Source organism: Microcaecilia unicolor, chromosome 8 (assembly GCF_901765095.1).
Source record: "Microcaecilia unicolor chromosome 8, aMicUni1.1, whole genome shotgun sequence".
NCBI lineage: Eukaryota > Metazoa > Chordata > Amphibia > Gymnophiona > Siphonopidae > Microcaecilia > Microcaecilia unicolor.
In genome coordinates, this window is record NC_044038.1 from 58,446,210 (window position 1) to 58,466,967 (window position 20,758).

General features: G+C 44.2%; 1 protein-coding gene across 1 annotated transcript in view; it reads right to left on the reverse strand.

Moving 5' to 3' along the window:
• RAB40C (RAB40C, member RAS oncogene family) overlaps positions 1 to 20,758 on the reverse strand; it is a 169,323-nt gene that overhangs the window by 24,699 nt on the left and 123,866 nt on the right. Inside the window, exons 4-5 of the mRNA XM_030211314.1 lie at positions 5,225 to 5,302; positions 1,719 to 1,941 (exon numbers count right to left, since the gene is read on the reverse strand). Coding sequence (XP_030067174.1) covers positions 1,719 to 1,941; positions 5,225 to 5,302 — 301 coding nt within the window. The remainder of the gene's footprint in view (positions 1 to 1,718; positions 1,942 to 5,224; positions 5,303 to 20,758) is intronic.

The following is a 20,758-nucleotide window of genomic DNA, read 5'->3' on the forward strand; positions in this document are numbered from 1 at the left end:
CAAATGCCTTTTCGGCATCGAGACTGAGGAGGACTGCAGGTACATGATTTACTTGGCTGTAGCTCATTGCCATCAGCAATTTATACAAAGGTATTATAATATTCTTGGTCTTATTTTGCATCCCTTTCCTAATAATCCCTAGCATAAGATTTCAGTGTATTGTCTACAATGACACCTAGATCTTTTTCTTGAGTGCTGATTCCTAAGGTGGAACCTAGATAGCCTCATCTGCCCACTCCAGGAGGTCCGAGATCTCTTAGGCGCTGGAGGGGTAGCAGGGCGAGAAACTGAAGCACCGTGCTGCAACTCTGACTGTCCCTGCTTCAGTAAATAGGCCTGGTGTAATAGCAATATAAACTCCAGAGAAACAAAGATCCCAATGCAGCTGAATGCTCTGCTGGGCCTTGAGGTTGCAAACCCTAAGATTTTTCCCCTACAGGTAAGGGCTGTATAATTCTTACTCATATCCCGAAGAACCCCTCAGCTAGTAGGACTGGTCTCTAATTACAGACCATTGGCCTCCAGCCTCTTGTTAGTAAAGGTGATGGAAGGTTTGGTGTCCTCAACTCATGGAATTCCTTCACTCACATTCCATTCTACATAGCTCTCAATCTGGGTTCAGGCCTGCATATAGTACAGAAACTATTAACCACCCTGATGGCCAATTTCAGGAAAGAACAGAGCTTAGTTAGGAAAATTTTAATTTTGCAGTTTGACATGTCTAGTGCTTTTGATACAGTTAATCACTGCATTTTACTAAGCTTGATGGATCATTTTGATATTTGCAGTAGTTTTGCAGTGTTTCAGTGGATTTATAAAATCTAGATACTATCAAGTTAAGCAGGCTGGTCTTTTGTCTCCATCCTGGCCTTCGGTTTGTGGCATTCCTCAGGGCCCCCTCCCTTTCCCCTATCCTGTTCAATTTCGGGATGGCTCCTCTAGGTAGTTTACTGGAATCCAGAGATTTTAAGGCCTTCATATATGTTGATATTACCATTCTTATTCCATTTTTGGAGAATTTATCAGAGATCTTGCCTACCATTAAATCTGTCTTGAATCTGATGGAACCCTGGGTCGCTAAATTCAAACTTAAACTTAACAAAAAGAGAAATGTCTCAGCTCAGTTTTCAGTTCTCTATCTCCATTTGCTGGTTGATGGACACAATTATCCCACAAGTTCTGGAATAGCGGGAAGCTACATAATGGAAAAAGCAAATTTTTATTCCATATCCCTTCATTGGCCACTATGTGGCAATATTCTTCCAAACAAGATCTCATATACTGGTAAAAAAGCTCAACAACAAGTCAAGACTAGAAAGCTCTTCAAGCACATTTAAGTGCTTTCACCACATATGGGGAAGCTGCTAACACTGTTTTCCAGCCAGAAATTAAAGAGAGTTGCAACTGAACAGCATACTTTTAGTATGTGCCAGAACAACTTTGTCTTCCATTACTATTCAGCTGGGACAACAAAAACGTGAGGCTTCCAGTTACTTTTTCTGCATCTCTCATTCGGCACTAAAAATGACTGGAGATGTACACTCAAGCCCTCTCCCTTTTATAATCAGTAAGCTCCTCTGTTTGGTTGCTCTTGCAACAGTATTGTGCAGTCCCCTGATAAATTGTTAAATGTTACCACTATTGAGCCGGGGGGGTGGGGGGGGGGGTGGGGGGGGGGAGACAGAGATGATCACTATAAGTGTTAAGGACGTGCTCACCTTTGTTGGGTCTCCAGATCTTCTCCATTCCATGCCTCATAAGCACGATGCGTGACAGCTCCGTGAAGGACTCAATCACATTAAAGTTGCATAGTGGGCTAACTTCAAAGAATGTCATGCCATTTTTCTCTGCATAGGCGCGTGCCTGCTCTGTTGGCACTTGCCGCTTGAAGGCCAAGTGCAGCCGGTTCCCAACCAAGATCCGTGGTACCCCTGGGGCATGCTGAAAGAACACACACACAAAGCAGGCTTTATGCAACCTTCCAAACTGACAAACTATTCCATAATCAATCACTATCTAAGCCTTTTTCTGTTCAGCAAACAGAAGTTCCCTGGACATTTAAAGGAGTTTATTATTAGTTATATGGAGGAAAGAAAACAGTTCATACATATGCTTATGATATGCAACACTGTATGGGGGGGCCTCTAACAGTCTCACTCAAAAATAGGAAAGTTATCTTTTTCAATAAGAAATGGAGCTGTTGGGAGAGTTATGGCCTAAAAGCCTCCCACCTCTGTCTCCCCTCTACTCATCTCTGGCACTGATTCATTCTGGCACTTTATTCAGACTACTCCGGTGGTTGTTGGAAGTATATTCTTTGACTTTGGACTATGACATTTGTTTTGTTTTTTGTGCTAGAACAAGAAAACAACAGCAATTTGCTTTCTTTTTGTATTAGACCTTAGAAACCACATTCTTACACCACATGACTCCTGAGGCAGGCACTTTGGTGCCGAAATATAGCAGCTGGTTCGAGTCACTTGGTGTTTCTCAATAAAGACCTGTAATTGCACATACACCTCTCCCTTGTTGTTTGGAAACAGCCAGCCTACCCTACTCCTCTTTCACTTGACAAACTCTCATAGGGATTGAGTGTTCCTCCACTTTTGTGGTTGCTCCCTCCTTGGCCAACAGTTGGCCATCCTGCTTCAGCATGGAGTGAAAAGAAACTCTGAAGTCAGTTGCAGCTGACCTAAGCCTATTCCAAGCTCCCTGCAAGTAGCACCAGAACATTTCATGCTGTTAAATAACTAAACTGTTTTACTACCATTTAAGCATTTGATAATTTGCATCCCTACCACCTGATATGACCTACCAGTGTCCTTCTCATCCAATCTCTTCTTTTCTCTCTTGATTATGAATACTAATTCTTGCCTTTAATTACTAGAGCCAAATGATGACTGAGTATCTCAAAAATATATGTGACTGCCTCTGGGAAAAGGTGTTTAAATTAGAGGATCCAAAATGTTGAGAATGGCCGATTTTCATTTCATGGGTCCATGGTTGAACTTCTATTTTATTTTTTCACATAAATAGGATGGGGTTTCCATTGTTGTATTACAATTTGCTCTAACACAGGGGTTGTAAACCCAGTCCTCCCCTTTTATGTACATTTGTTTAGAAATATGCATTTTTAGATTCCAAGTATTTATCCCCTCCACTTTATGCACTCTCACTTAAACATATTATTTTATATTTTATGTTTATGGGAATCCGTTTTTGGTTTGTCTTATTTTTTTTTAAATATGTTGCAGATACTCATGTATATTAATTTATCTTTTCATTTTTTATTCTTAATGTTTATATTAATATTTTTTATTTATTATATATTTATTAGATATGCATTTCTGTTTAAGGACTTCTGAGGAAGGCTTATGCCAAAACATGGACCGTGTAGAGTCCACGCTGCAGTATATATTTGTCTATTGCTCTGATTGTGCTGACTCCAAGTGTATACATAATAAAGGTTTTCTACTGTATCTTTTGATTCATTGTCTTGGTCATTCCCACCCCTCGGTTTGCTTCCACATACATTATATGACTAAAGCATTGTTGGGATTCCTTTGCGCAAAAGTCATTAGGGAAAACCTACCTACTGAATGTATTCCCTTGTATTGTAAAACAATCTACCTTAGCACATCACCTCTGACAAAGCTTTCCTCCCACTACTATGCTTGGTTAAGCTCTGAACCTATATGAGAAGCAGGACTAATCATTTTATATCTCTTGGATCTAAGAGGCTGGCAGTCTTATTACATCTACTGTCTAAGGAAGACAGCAACGCCCAAAAAGACAACACTACAAAGACTGATTTGGAGATGATTCCAGTTGATGTCCCAGACATCAAATTCAGTGGCCTAAATAAAACAAATTTCCAAGCTCATCTAGATCGGCAAAAGACTTGAACACGTAAATAAACAAGTTTAGATGCCATATATTTAACAATGTGTTTCAGACTGCTCCTGTTACTGTCGTTAAGGGAGAACAAGGATTTGTTGAGGATTATACATAAGCAGGTACTAGATTCTTATGTAGAAACAGCCTGAACCGAGCAGAGAAACTTCTCCATAAAGTGGACTCTACAAGAATGATTGATTTGTAGCAGGTTCAAGTTGGGACAGCTTTGTCCATGCCTTAAAATATACAACTGAAAGGTTCTCCTGCCAACAAAATTATCACATAAATTGAACTGTAACAGGAACCTTCCTAAATTTTGAACAGGTGATCCTAAATGAAACACAAACAGGACTGATTTTTAGGAACATAGTATAAACGTGATGGAAGAAAAAGACCAAGTGGTCTCCTCCAGTCTGCCTACTTTTTTCTTCTCTGCAGTACTAAAGATAGATCTCAGCTTCAGCCACAGAATATGATCACTTGCAGGGTACCACACCTTATCCAAAACAATTTATGTCTTCTCCACTGAATTCTTCCTTCCTTAAGCAAGCAGGATCCCCTTTTTGGTTTATTCTCTATACTTTTTATCCTTCTCCTCCCCCATTTCTAACCAGAAGGTGCCACAATAATCCAAACAGCCATCAACACCAGCCTTGCTCTTACCCAAACATCTTGTCTCCTACTACCTACCTACCTGTTGCACCAAATTGGTCAATGCAAGAAGTGCATTTCACTAATTCTGATATGGAATCTGGATTCATGAGGTAACTGGAATTTGGTTAACTTTGGACTTGTTAGTAAATCTTACTTAGATTCTTAGAAAGCACTGCACCTTTAAAGAGTAAATCAGGCATCTCCTATCAATCATCGCTTGACTTCTGCAAGACGTGCTATAGCTGTACCTTGGTTTTTTAGTAAAAGCCTTCGTCTTGCAGGTCTGTTTTAAACATATGTGGTCATGATTTCAAGAAAACAGGGAGGTTTCATAGATTTTGTTTTATTTTTTGTGTAAACCAATTCGAACAAACTTGTTCATGAAAACAATATCACTTATAAATAAAATAAATAAAAATAGTTGTAACTTACCATCTTATTATTCAGATTTGCTTTTGGAGAGATTATATTTATTCAACATGTTGATCTTTGAAATACTAAGTTGTCAGATCACCACAGAATCTTTTTAACCTTAGCTGTTTTATTTAATCTTAGTGGTATCTTAGAATCCAGAAATAACATGATGCATTTCTCATAGTATTTAATTTTTTTTGTTTATATTGCTATTTTCTTTTAATAGTGGTCAAGAAAAATAATGTATGCCATGTCTCACCTCATCTATCTCTTTGATCCAGCGATCTATGCCATCAAATGACCAGCGATTAGTGATGTCATATACCAAGAGGATTCCCTGTCAACAAAGAAAAATAGGGGGTGATTATCAGAAAATTATCAAACCCTGCTTGCTGAATCTCTAGCATTAGTGTAAATGATTTAATGTTATTACTGATGTGAAGAAAGTCTGTATGATTCTACAAGTCCCTGCCATATTCCTGTAGATATAGCGAAGATACTTACCTGTAGCAAGTATTCTCCGAGGACAGCAGCCACTCATTCTCACATGTGGGTGACATCAGCCATGTCATCCGATGCAAAGCTTAAACAAGCAACTACTGCTTTAAGAGCACGCGCAGCATTCCCACCATGCATGCCCTTCTGTCCTCCACAAGAGTGCGGGACCAATACTATAGCATACTAAAAAAAGGAGACAACTCCAAGGTGAGGTGGGAGGGTATGTGAGAATGAATGGCCTGCTGTCCTTGGAGAATACCTACATTTGTAAATGGTTCAAATGTCCTGGTTCCAAGGTCCGGATTCAAGGACTCCCACACTTGGTCAGCCTGATTCCAAGACCTTGGCAGCACCCCACCCATCCACTGATCTACTAGTCACATTAATCCACACCCTTCCTCTACTTTTCTTCCCACACCAACCTACAATCCATTAACCCAAATTCTCACAAATCAATTTCCTCCCTTTCACAAAGTGGAGGAGTGGCCTAATGGTTAGAGCAATTTAGAGGTGGCCGGTTCAAATCCCGCTGCTTATCCTTGTGATCTTGGGCAAGTCACTTAACTCTCCATTGCCTCAGGTACAAAAACGTATATTGTAAGCCCTCCTTGGACAGAGAAATATCCAATGTACCTGAATGTAACTCACTTTGAGCTACTACTGAAAAAGGTGTGAGCAAAATCTAAATAAATAATTTACAAAAAAAAAACAAACAAAAAAAACAAACCCCTTCACCCAGGGCTGTGGAGTCGGTACACCAAACCTTCGACTCCAACTCCTCCTGTTGTAGATCTACAGTACTGTTAACTATAACTTCAGATCCAGGACAAAGAAAGACACATAAACAGAGAGATCCAGGGGCATTTGGGACTGCATCAGAGCCTCCAATTCAAGTTAGGATTCCTTCCATTTAAGGATAGTTTATTTTTCTTCAAATTTAGTACAGAATTTTAAGGGCCCTGTTTACTAAGCCGGGCTGTAGGAATGCTAATTTTATTTATTTTAGCCCGTGCTAATGCTAGAGACACCCATTATATTCCTATGGGTGTCTCTAGCATAGCGTGCACTAAAATGTTTGCGCGCCTATAGCATGGCTTAGTAGGGCCTAAGTATCATATACTATACATTGCATTATTTTAAAATCTGAAGTAAAATAAACCAAGTTAAAAATGTAATGCAGATTTTCAGTGCTCTTTCTCCATCCTCAGGTGTCAGGAGCAGAGATCTCATAGGTATGGAAGAAGTTGCCATGGGCTTTCCGCAGGAGAGTAGTCAAAATTTCTGATAACTCCAGAATGACTAGGAATGCCCCGAGAGGTAGAACACCAGACTGAGGCTTGGAACAATCACTGATTGGATAGTGAATGCCATCCAAAAAACCATGGGAGGCTGTTGGACTTGGAAGAAAAGAGGGCTGCAAGCAAATAATAGCGTCAACTCCTGTAGGTATGGGTGGGGATGAAACGGATCTTAGCAGGTATGGGTGGATATGGGGTTGGGTGAGGATGGGTGAAATTTCTGTCTCTGTGCAACTCTTTACTATTAACCCAGGGGGTTTCCTTGCGCTCTGTAAGTAGGGCTTTCATTTTTCTCTTGATCAAATTCAGTTTTGGAGCAGAAGCTTTACAGCACCAAAATCAATGTTATTCTGTAGTAAAAAGTATAAAAATCAGTGAACTTATTTCACAAAAACCAGTTGAGCAAGAATAAAAATTTGATAATTTCTGAACTAGCCAATCTAAAGAATGATTGTGTGATTTATAATAATGGTTCAAATATGCAGCAATGAATGTGTCAAATGACCAAGTTAAATTTCCACTCTGTAGCTTCTGAAATGATAAATTAAGGAATTTTGCTTTTCAAACACTGAAGGGAAGGTGGGTTACAGGTGTTGTAATTCTGGCCACAGAGAAAATACTTTTAGTTTTTTTTTTTTACTGAGACGTTTCTTCAAAGTTTTACAAATTATATTTCCTTTTCAGGAAATCTACCTATTATAGTAACATAAGATAACAATGCCATACTGGGTCAGACCAGAGGCCCATCTAGCCCAGCATCTTGTTTCCTAACAGTAGCCAATCCAGGTTACAAACACTTGGCAGTATCCCAAGGTGTAGATCTACTCCTTACTGCACACACCCAGGGGATAAGCAGTGGCATTCCCAAGTCTACCTAGCTAATAATTGTTTAAAGACCTTTCCTCTAGGAACTTGTGTAATTTCTTTTTTTAATCCCACTTATGTTAACTGCTTTCACTTAAGGTAGGATTAAACCTTTAGTGGGCCCCTATCATAATACAAATACATTTTAAAGGTCCCAGGAATGGAACCCTGCGTGGTTCTGACTGCACAGAAGGTAAAAAGCATTTTTTGATGATTCCTCCTGATGAATGGGGGACAAAGCACAGGTGGTAGGGGAAAAACTTCTACTGGCAGTAGTTCTTTGCTTGCAGAGAATTCCCACTACTACTCCGTGTGATCATGGACACCTCACTTAACCCGCGCCTCTGCCACGGGTACAAGCTTAGATTACAAGCCCTCCGGTGACAGGAAAATACCTACCTACTGTGCTTAAAGCGAATGCTACATACCTGTAGAAGGTATTCTCCGAGGACAGCAGGCTGATTGTTCTCACTGATGGGTGACGTCCTCGGCAGCCCCTCCAATCGGAATCTTCCTAGCAAAGTCCTTTGCTAGCTCTCGCGCGCCCGCGCGCACCGCGCATGCGCGGCCGTCTTCCCGCCCGAAACCGGCTCGAGCCGGCCAGTCCAGTATGTAGCAAGACAATACACTTCAAGGGAAGACACAACTCCAAAGGGGAGGCGGGCGGGTTTGTGAGAACAATCAGCCTGCTGTCCTCGGAGAATACCTTCTACAGGTATGTAGCATTCGCTTTCTCCGAGGACAAGCAGGCTGCTTGTTCTCACTGATGGGGTATCCCTAGCCCCCAGGCTCACTCAAAACAACAACCAAGGTCAATTGGGCCTCGCAACGGCGAGGACATAACTGAGATTGACCTAAAAAATTTACCAACTAACTGAGAGTGCAGCCTGGAACAGAACAAACAGGGCCCTCGGGGGGTGGAGTTGGATCCTAAAGCCCAAACAGGTTCTGAAGAACTGACTGCCCGAACCGACTGTCGCGTCGGGTATCCTGCTGCAGGCAGTAATGCGATGTGAATGTGTGGACAGATGACCACGTCGCAGCTTTGCAAATTTCTTCAATGGAGGCTGACTTCAAGTGGGCTACCAACGCAGCCATGGCTCTAACATTATGAGCCGTGACATGACCCTCAAGAGCCAGCCCCGCCTGGGCGTAAGTGAAGGAAATGCAATCTGCTAGCCAATTGGATATGGTGCGTTTCCCTACAGCCACTCCCCTCCTATTGGGATCAAAAGAAACAAACAATTGGGCGGACTGTCTGTGGGGCTGTGTCCGCTCCAGGTAGAAGGCCAATGCTCTCTTGCAGTCCAATGTGTGCAGCTGACGTTCAGCAGGGCAGGAATGAGGACGGGGAAAGAATGTTGGCAAGACAATTGACTGGTTCAGATGGAACTCCGACACGACCTTTGGCAAGAACTTAGGGTGAGTGCGGAGGACTACTCTGTTATGATGAAATTTGGTGTAAGGGGCCTGGGCTACCAGGGCCTGAAGCTCACTGACCCTACGAGCTGAAGTAACTGCCACCAAGAAAATGACCTTCCAGGTCAAGTACTTCAGATGGCAGGAATTCAGTGGCTCAAAAGGAGATTTCATCAGCTGGGTGAGAACGACATTGAGATCCCATGACACTGTAGGAGGCTTGACAGGGGGCTTTGACAAAAGCAAACCTCTCATGAAGCGAACAACTAAAGGCTGTCCTGAGATCGGCTTACCTTCCACATGGTAATGGTATGCACTGATTGCGCTAAGGTGAACCCTTACAGAGTTGGTCTTGAGACCAGACTCAGACAAGTGCAGAAGGTATTCAAGCAGGGTCTGTGTAGGACAAGAGCGAGGAGCTAGGGCCTTGCTGTCACACCAGACGGCAAACCTCCTCCACAGAAAGAAGTAACTCCTCTTGGTGGAATCTTTCCTGGAAGCAAGCAAGACGCGGGAGACACCCTCTGACAGACCCAAAGAGGCAAAGTCTACGCTCTCAACATCCAGGCCGTGAGAGCCAGGGACCGGAGGCTGGGATGCAGAAGAGCCCCTTCGTTCTGCGTGATGAGGGTCGGAAAACACTCCAATCTCCACGGTTCTTCGGAGGATAACTCCAGAAGAAGAGGGAACCAGATCTGACGCGGCCAAAAAGGAGCAATCAGAATCATGGTGCCTCGGTCTTGCTTGAGTTTCAACAAAGTCTTTCCCACCAGAGGAATGGGAGGATAAGCATACAGCAGGCCCTCCCCCCAATCCAGGAGGAAGGCATCCGATGCTAGTCTGCCGGGGGCCTGAAGCCTGGAACAGAACTGAGGGACTTTGTGGTTCACTCGAGATGCGAAGAGATCCACCAAGGGGGTGCCCCACGCTTGGAAGATCTGGCGCACCACTCTGGAGTTGAGCGACCACTCGTGAGGTTGCATAATCCGGCTCAGTCTGTCGGCCAGACCGTTGTTTACGCCTGCCAGATATGTGGCTTGGAGAACCATGCCGAGACGGCGAGCCCAAAGCCACATGCTGACGGCTTCCTGACACAGGGGGCGAGATCCGGTGCCCCCCTGCTTGTTGACATAGTACATGGCAACCTGGTTGTCTGTCTGAATTTGGATAATTTGATGGGACAGCCGATCTCTGAAAGCCTTCAGAGCGTTCCAGATCGCTCGCAACTCCAGGAGATTGATCTGTAGACCGCGTTCCTGGAGGGACCAGCTTCCTTGGGTGTGAAGCCCATCGACATGAGCTCCCCATCCCAGGAGAGACGCATCCGTTGTCAGCACTTTTTGTGGCTGAGGAATTTGGAAAGGACGTCCCAGAGTCAAATTGGACCAGATTGTCCACCAATACAGGGATTCGAGAAAACTCGTGGACAGGTGGATCACGTCTTCTAGACCCCCAGCAGCCTGATACCACTGGGAGGCTAGGGTCCATTGAGCAGATCTCATGTGAAGACGGGCCATGGGAGTCACATGAACTGTGGAGGCCATGTGGCCCAGCAATCTCAACATCTGCCGAGCTGTGATCTGCTGGGACGCTCGCACCTGCGAGACGAGGGACAACAAGTTGTTGGCCCTTGTCTCTGGGAGATAGGCGCGAGCCGTCCGAGAATCCAGCAGGGCTCCTATGAATTCGAGTTTCTGCACTGGGAGAAGATGGGACTTTGGGTAATTTATTACAAACCCCAGTAGCTCCAGGAGGCGAATAGTCATCTGCATGGACTGCAGGGCTCCTGCCTCGGACGTGTTCTTCACCAGCCAATCGTCGAGATATGGGAACACGTGCACTCCCAGCCTGCGAAGTGCCGCTGCTACCACAGCTAGGCACTTTGTGAACACTCTGGGCGCAGAGGCGAGCCCAAAGGGTAGCACACAGTACTGGAAGTGGCGGGTGCCCAACTGAAATCGCAGATACTGTCTGTGAGCTGGCAGTATCGGGATGTGTGTGTAGGCATCCTTCAAGTCCAGAGAGCATAGCCAATCGTTTTGCTGAATCATGGGGAGAAGGGTGCCCAGGGAAAGCATCCTGAACTTTTCTTTTACGAGATATTTGTTCAGGGCCCTTAGGTCTAGGATGGGACGCATCCCCCCTGTTTTCTTTTCCACAAGGAAGTACCTGGAATAGAATCCCAGCCCTTCTTGCCCGGATGGCACGGGCTCGACCGCATTGGCGCTGAGAAGGGCGGAGAGTTCCTCTGCAAGTACCTGCTTGTGCTGGAAGCTGTAAGACTGAGCTCCCGGTGGACAATTTGGAGGTTTGGAGGCCAAATTGAGGGTGTATCCTTGCCGGACTATTTGCAGAACCCACTGATCGGAGGTTATGAGAGGCCACCTTTGGTGAAAAGCTTTCAACCTCCCTCCGACTGGCAGGTCGCCCGACACTGACACTTGGATGTCGGCTATGCTCTGCTGGAGCCAGTCAAAAGCTCGCCCCTTGCTTTTGCTGGGGAGCCGCGGGGCCTTGCTGAGGCGCACGCTGCTGACGAGAGCGAGCGCGCTGGGGCTTAGCCTGGGCCGCAGGCTGTCGGGAAGGAGGATTGTACCTACGCTTACCAGAAGTATAGGGAACAGTCTTCCTTCCCCCGAAAAATCGTCTACCTGTAGAGGTAGAAGCTGAAGGCTGCCGGCGGGAGAACTTGTCGAATGCGGTGTCCCGCTGGTGGAGAGACTCTACCACCTGCTCGACTTTTTCTCCAAAAATGTTGTCCGCACGGCAAGGCGAGTCCGCAATCCGCTGCTGGATTCTATTCTCCAGGTTGGCGGCACGCAGCCATGAGAGCCTGCGCATCACCACACCTTGAGCAGCGGCCCTGGACGCAACATCAAAAGTGTCATAAACTCCTCTGGCCAGGAATTTTCTGCACGCCTTCAGCTGCCTGACCACCTCCTGAAAAGGCTTGGCTTGCTCAGGGGGAAGAGCATCAACCAAGCCCGCCAACTGTCGCACATTATTCCGCATGTGTATGCTCGTGTAGAGCTGGTAAGACTGAATTTTGGCCACGAGCATAGAGGAATGGTAGGCCTTCCTCCCAAAGGAGTCTAAGGTTCTAGAGTCTTTGCCCGGGGGCGCCGAAGCATGCTCCCTAGAACTCTTAGCCTTCTTTAGGGCCAGATCCACAACTCCAGAGTCGTGAGGCAACTGAGTGCGCATCAGCTCTGGGTCCCCATGGATCCGGTACTGGGACTCGATCTTCTTGGGGATGTGGGGATTAGTTAAAGGCTTGGTCCAGTTCGCCAGCAATGTCTTTTTGAGGACATGGTGCAGGGGAACAGTGGACGCTTCCTTAGGTGGAGAAGGATAGTCCAGGAGCTCAAACATTTCAGCCCTGGGCTCGTCCTCCACAACCACCGGGAAGGGGATGGCCGTAGACATCTCCCGGACAAAGGAAGCAAAAGACAGACTCTCGGGAGGAGAAAGCTGCCTTTCAGGAGAGGGAGTGGGATCAGAAGGAAGACCCTCAGGCTCCTCGTCAGAGAAATATCTGGGATCTTCTTCTTCTTCCCACGAGGCCTCACCCTCGGTGTCAGACACAAGTTCACGGACCTGCGTCTGCAACCGCGCCCGGCTCGACTCCGTGGAGCCACGTCCACGATGGGGGCGTCGAGAGGTAGACTCCCTCGCCCGCATCGGCGAAGCTCCCTCCGCCGACGTAGTCGGGGAGCCCTCCTGGGAGGTGGCCGCAGTCGGCACCGCACGCGGTACCGACGTCGGGGACCTCACCCCGGGCGATGGGCCAGCCGGCGCCATGCTCGACGGTACCGGAGGCGCAAGCACCGCCGGTACCGGAGGGGTAGGGCGCAACAGCTCTCCCAGAATCTCTGGGAGAACGGCCCGGAGGCTCTCGTTCAGAGCGGCTGCAGAGAAAGGCATGGAGGTCGATGCAGGCGTCGACGTCAGAACCTGTTCCGGGCGTGGAGGCTGTTCCGGGCTGTCCAGAGTGGAGCGCATCGACACCTCTTGAACAGAGGGTGAGCGGTCCTCTCGGTGCCGATGCCTGCTGGGTGCCGACTCCCTCGGCGACCCAGAGCTCTCGGTGCCGACGCAGGAAGGGGACCGGTGTCGATGCTTCTTCGACTTCTTCCGAAGCATGTCACCGGAGCTTCCCGGCACTGACGAGGAGGACGTAGAATCCATCCGTCGCTTCCTCGGGGCCGAGACCGAAGAGGGTCGATCTCGGGGGGGCTGTACCGCAGGAGCCCTCAGGGTAGGAGGAGACCCACCCGAGGGCTCACCGCCACCAGCAGGGGAAAGGACAGCCCTCACCTGCACTCCACTCGATGCACCACCGTCCGACATCAGGAGACGAGGTCCCGGTACCACCGACGTCGATGCAGCTATCCGATGTCTCGGCGCTGATGCAGAGGGCCGATGCCTCGATGCACTCGATGCACTGGCAGCCAAGGATGAAGGTCTGGACGCTGATGACGTCGATGCACACGATGACCCCGGTGCCGATGCCGACGAAGCGCCCGAGAACAAGACGTTCCACTGGGCCAATCTCGCTACTTGAGTCGGCCCCCAGACACTGAAGACACGAAGAGTGCCTATCAGTGAGCGAGATTACCCGGGCGCACTGGGTGCACTTCTTGAAGCCGCTGGAAGGCTTCGATGTCATGGGCGGAAAAATCACGCCGGCGAAGTCAAAATCCGAAATGACGAATTTGGAGCACCAAAACTTTAAGGGAGAAAAAATCTCGACCGAGGCCGAAAAGAGGCCTACCCTGACGTCGAAAGAAAACTTACCGGGGCAAAACTGGAAGTACGGGAAGGGGAAAATGAAACCCAAGGGGGTTTTCGGAGCACTTCCCGACAGCTAGAAAACTTTTCCGAAGAAAAAACACGTCAATAAAACACGGACGCGCGAGGTCGACTCTCCGGGGCTCGACACGACAAAAAACACAGCCGTACCGAGTGCGGACGAAAGAAGACTGGCCGGCTCGAGCCGGTTTTGGGCGGGAAGACGGCCGCGCGAGAGCTAGCAAAGGACTTTGCTAGGAAGATTCCGATTGGAGGGGCTGCCGAGGACGTCACCCATCAGTGAGAACAAGCAGCCTGCTTGTCCTCGGAGAAATGGAGTTACTACTGAAAAAGGTGTGAGCTAAGATTCAAAAATCCCTTCCCTCTCCTTTGGCTTTGTTAAAATACCCTGTCTCTACCATTATATTTTCAAACTAAAATTGGAACACACTGCAGTTTTAGCTTTACTTATCTACATTTCAAATTATGTTTACTCCTTGTAGATACCTATAGTAACTCAAGCACCAGAGATCAGTGGTGCTGTGAGCGCTTTCATTAGTATAGCAATCAATCACATAAGGCGGTGGTTAAGAACATAAAACCTAAGAACAGCCATACTGGGTCAGACCACTGGTCCATCTAGCCCTGCATCGTTTCCCAATAGTGGTCAATCCAGGTCACAGATACCTAGCAGAAACCCAAATAGTAGCAATATTCCATGCTATTGATCTCAAGGCAAGCAGTGGTTTCCCCATGTCCATCTCAACAGCAGACTACGGACTTTTCCTTCAGGATTTTGTCCAAACCTTTTTTTAAACCCAGATATGCTAACCGCTGTTACTACATCCTCTGGCAAAGAGTTCCAGAGCTTAACTATTTTTTTGAGTGAAAAAATATTTCTTCCTATTTTTCATGTAACTTGAGTGTCCCTAGTCTTTGTACTTTTTGAAAGAGTAAAAAAGAAAAAAATTTTTTAGATCCACTTCTACTCATTCTATACCACTCAGGATTTTGTAGACCTCCATCATACCCCACCCCTCTTTTCCAAGCTGAAGAGAATTAACCTCTTTAGCCTTTCCTCATACAAGAGGCATTCCATCCCCTTTATCACTTTGGTCACTCTGCTTACCTTTTTTTTTAATTCCGCCATATCTTTTTTGAGATATGGTAACCAGAACTGAATGCAATTCTCAAGATGAGGTCCCACCATGGAGCAATACAGAGGCATTATAGCATTCTTGCTCTTATTTACCATCTCTTTCCTATTAATTCCTAGCATCCTGTTTGCTCTTTTGACCACCACTGAATACTGGGCAGAAATTTTCAGCGTGTTGTCTACAACACCACCTAGATCTTTTTCTTGGGTGCTGACCCCAAGGTGGACCCCAGCATCAGGTAACTATGATTTGGATTATTTTTCCCAATGTGCATCACCTTGCATTTGTCCACATTAAATTTCATCTGCCATTTGGATGCCCTGTCTTCCAATTTCCTAAAGTCTTCCTGCAACCTTGAAGAGTTTTGTGTCCTCTGCAAATTTAATCACCTCACCCGTTGTTCCGATTTCCAGATCATTTAAATAGCACCGGTCCCAGACAGTATAGATAGCTGTGGCACTCCACTATTCACCTTCCTCTACTCAGAAAAATGGCCATTTGACCCTACCCTTGGCTTTCTGTCCAATAACCAATTCCTAGCCCACAACAGAACATTTTTTTTTTTTTGAGCCTGCCATGAGTAGGAAAGCGCGGGGTACAAATGTAACAAAAATAAAAAAAATAAAAAATAAAACATTGCCTCCTATCCAATGACTCTAATTTTTTCAGGAGTCTCTCACAAGGAAATTTGTCAAAAGCTTTCTGAAAATCTAGACATTACATCAACTGGCTCACCTTTATCCAATTGTTTATTCACTTCTTCAAAGAAATGAAGCAAATTGGTGAGACAAGTATTCCCTTGGCTGAAACCATGCTGACAGTCCCATTAAACCATGTTTATTTATGTGTTCCGTAATTTTATTCTTATAATAGTTTTCACTGTGAGTTTCTGCCTCTGTGGCAAGTTTCTCTTCATATTCTCTTTTAGCCTTCATCAGTGTTTTGCATCTAGCTTGACAGTGCTAATGTTGCTTCTTATTTTCTTCATTTGGCTTTTTCCATTCTTTGAAGGACATTCTTTTGGATCTAACAGCCTCCTTCACTTCACCATTTAACCATGCTGGTTGTCGTTTTCTCTTCTTTCCACCTTTGTAAATATGTGGAATGCATATGGTCTGGGCTTCCAAGATGATGATTTTTTTTTTGGAATCTTGTTTATTAACAACCAGAACATTTGTTACAATAACATTCTCAAATACTGATTACAATAAAGATCGTTCTTGGGATTTTTATAATCTTATTACATAACCCCTAGCCCCCTTTCCCCACCCCTCCCCCCTAACTTCCATCCCCTCCCCCATCCTAACTCACTAACACCCCTATCCAATTATCCATTCAAAAGTTTACTTCTCCAAGATGATGTTTTTAAACAACGTCTATGCCTGATTTAAAGTCCTAACCTTAGAAGCCAATCCTTTTAGCTTCTTACTACTTCTACTTATCATTTCTATAGCGCTACTAGACATACGCAGCGCTGTACACTTGAACATGAAGATAGTCCCTGCTCGACAGAGCTTCAATCTAATTAGGACAGACAAACAGGACAAATAAGAGATAAGGGAATTACTAAGGTGGGAATGATAAAATAAGGCGATTGAACAAGTGAGAAAGGGATAGGAGTTCAAAGCAGCATTAAAAGGTGGGCTTTTAGCCTAGATTTGAAGACGGCTAGAGATGGAGCTTGACGTACTGGCTCAGGAAGTCTATTCCAGGCATAAAGTGCAGCAAGATAAAAGGAATGGAGTCTGGAGTTATCGGTGGAGGAGAAGGGTGCAGATAAGAGAGACTTACCCAGTGAACGGAGTTCCCGGGGAGCAGTGTAGGGAGAGATGTGTGGAGAGGTACTGAGAAGCTGCAGAGTGAATGCACTTGTAAGTCAATAAGAGGAGTTTGAACTGTATGCGGAAACGGATAGGGAGCCAGTGAAGTGACTTGAGGAGAGGTCTAATATGAGCATAGCGAAACTGGCAGAATATAAGTTGTGCAGCAGAATTTTAACAGATTGAAGAGGAGAGAGATGGCTAAGGTGGAGACCTGTGAGAAGCAGTTGCAATAGTCTAATCGAGAGGTGATAAGATCATTTAACTATTTTTCTCATTTTATCTATAAGATCATTTTAACTATTTTTCTCATTTTCTCATAGTCACCCTTTTGAAAATTAAATGCTGCTACAGTAGACTTCCTTTGTGGCTTCACTCCAGATAGCTCAAACTTGATCATGTAATGATCACTGTTTCCCAGTGGACCCAACACCATTACCTCCCGTACTATGCCCTGCACTCCATCAGGGACTAGATCTAAAATGGCTCTCTCTCTTCTCGGTTCCTGGACCAGCTGCTCCAAGAAGCAGTCATTTATTACAGCTAGGAATTTTATCTTCCTTGCCTTTCCTTGATGTAACATTTATCCAGTCAATACTGGGGTAAATTGAAATCATTAATATATGTTAAGGATTAGTAGAATATATATCCAAAATCAATTAAACCATTCTACTATTTAGATCCCTGTATTGCAGGTGTGGATTCACGTATATTTATGAAAAATGCATGGAGAAAAAAAGACTTCAGAAACCACAGGAAAAATTCTCTTTGAGGAAATACCTTTCAAAGTCAAGAGAACTCCTTTCTTCAATCACTAGTCTTCACAAAAAAAACTCCACTCTTCTTATTCATAAAATACTTGTGCATACACCTTTAACAATACAAAAAGGTAGAGGCTATTTATCACGCCACAATTACGGTGAATTTATCTTGGAAAAGAATTGATATTCAGAAGATGCAAGCTAAGTAATATTTTGAATAAATTCACCGTAATTGTGGCGTGATAAATAGCCTCTACCTTTTTGTATTGTTAAAGGTGTATGCACAAGTATTTTATGAATAAGAAGAGTGGAGTTTTTTTTTGTGAAGACTAGTGATTGAAGAAAGGAGTTCTCTTGACTTTGAAAGGTATTTCCTCAAAGAGAATTTTTCCTGTGGTTTCTGAAGTCTTTTTTTCTCCACGCATTTTTCATAAATATACGTGAATCCACACCTGCAATACAGGGATCTAAATAGTAGAATGGTTTAATTGATTTTGTAAATTGAAATCACCCATTAACTTAATTTGTCAGATTTCGTAATTTCTGTAAACATTTCTTAATCTGTCTGTTCATTCTGTCCTGGCAGATGGTAGTACAGCCCTACAAGAGCACTCCTTCCCTTCACACATGGAACTTCTATCCAGAAGGATTCCATGCTGCTATCCGTTTCATGTAGAACATTTATTTTGTTTGACTCAATTCCTTCTTTAACAACCCCCTTTCTAATTTGATTCTCTCTATCACTGTGATATAATTTGTACCCTATTAACGCAGTATCCCATCAATTGTCTTCCTTCCAACAAGTATCTGAAATGCCTATTATATCTACCTCATCATTTAGTGCTATATACTCTAACTCCATTTTATGTTTTAGGCTTCTAGAATTTGTATAAAGGCACTTCAAATTGTGTTTTTTTCCTGGCATCTACAATCTGCTTTGAAGTTGATAAGAATAATTTGCATTCTTTACTCTTTTCTTCCATTAGGCACTCCTGGCTTTTTTTTTTCTTGATTGGGATTCCCTAAAGATTATATTTCAATAATATCCTTCAAGGGTACTCCACACCGAACCATGCACTCCTAGGTGACTGTCAGCTTCCCCCCCTCCCCATTTTAGTTTAAAAGCCACTCTATCTCCTTTTTCAAAATTAGCACTAGCAGCCTGGTTCCATCCTGGTTAAGGTGGAGTCCATCCTTTGAGTACAGGCTCCACCTTTCCCAGAATGTTGCCCAGTTCCTAACAAATCTAAATCACTTATCCGTGTACCATTGGCTTCCAGAACCTTCCTCCCACATTTTCCTATGTTACTGGTACCCACATACATAACATACATAGTAACATAGTAGATGACGGCAGAAAAAGACCTGCATGGTCCATCCAGTCTGCCCAACAAGATAAACTCATATGTACCAAGACAGCCAGCTCTTCCCTAGCACTATCTAAAATCCTATCTAGGTAATGCTACATTTCTGTAATGATGTTTCTTTAGTTCCTAGTAGTGTAACTGTTGCCCAGTTCCTAACAAATCTAAATCACTTATCCGTGTACCATTGGCTTCCAGAACCTTCCTCCCACATTTTCCTATGTTACTGGTACCCACATACATAACATACATAGTAACATAGTAGATGACGGCAGAAAAAGACCTGCATGGTCCATCCAGTCTGCCCAACAAGATAAACTCATATGTACCAAGACAGCCAGCTCTTCCCTAGCACTATCTAAAATCCTATCTAGGTAATGCTACATTTCTGTAATGATGTTTCTTTAGTTCCTAGTAGTGTAACTATAGCTTCTGGAGAGCAGCTGAAGTTTGAAAAATCTTCCAAGGTTTTAGGTATTATTCTGGATACTCCGTTATCGATAGATTTATAGGTAAATTATCTGAGCAAGAAGTTATTTCTTAAACTACATCAATTAAGAGTAATAAGATCTGCTTTCTTCACAAACATTTTTGTATACAGGTTCAGGCTATAATATTGCCACAGTTAGATTACTGCAGTGTTTTATATAGTGGAATAAATTCATGACAAATCAGTACATTGTAATTATTGCAAAATACCGTAGCTAAATTGATATATGGTTATTCACATTATGACCACAGATTAGACAGTTACATTGGCTACCAGTTTCTGCTCTGATAGTTTTTAAGATTGCTTGTATTGTGTATAACATACTGCAAGAGAACTGTTCCTCTCTCCTTCTGCCTTTGATAGCTTATCCAGCATGACAAAGGAGCTCTCATTTCTATTCTACTTTTTTGTTGAGGTATCCATCTGTTAGGAAAATCTGTTATAAAAGATTCCATGTTTCTTTTACTTTTCAGGCTAGTAAGTTGTAGAATTTCACGCCTGAACAAGTTCGTGTGATTTCTAGTTATTTAGATTCCGCAAGGGACTGAAAACTTATCTTTTTGATAAATATTTGAAGGACTAATTTTTGTGAGCTTTCCTAACTTTCCAATTTATGTTTTATATTTATGCAACCCGCTTAGGCTCTATTGATTTTAGTGGGATATAAATACTCTGAATAGAATGTTTGCCACCTTCGCACCAGGCAGTGGAGGTAGTGCATGCAAATCTCTCTCATTAATATTCACTGTGGATATCCTGAAAATCTGACTGGCTGGGGTGCCTCCAGGATCAGGTTTGGGAACCACTGAAAGGACTGCTGAAACATTTCCCACAGATTACTCTATTTCTCCCCAACCTCTTTGAAACAACAGATTTGCAGAAAATAATCTGGTCTTTTTTTTCTATCTTCACTGCAGTGCACTGCACTGTCCAACTATGCTCTAAAGCCCTCTCAAGCTTTCAAAATCTACAGCATGGCTTGACAGTGCAGAGCTTGCAAATTAGACTTGGCTCCTAGACTGGTGCAAACAGCAGACCGTTCTCAGCTGCATGCCACAAAAAAGTTATCACCTCTTTTCCAAGGGAGAAGTGATCTGCTTCTTTGGCAAAGGCAGCCATTCTGGCACTAAAATTAAAGAGAAAAAGCCACGGAAAGATCAACTTGACCCCTTCAGCTTTTAAAGCTTGGAAATGTTGCCAAAGACATGACAGAACAAGTAGCTCATCACTTACATAACACAGTAAAATAGTAGATGACAGCAGAAAAAGACCCGCAAGGTCCATCCAGTTTGCCCAACAAGATAACTCATATGTGCTACTTTTTGTGTATA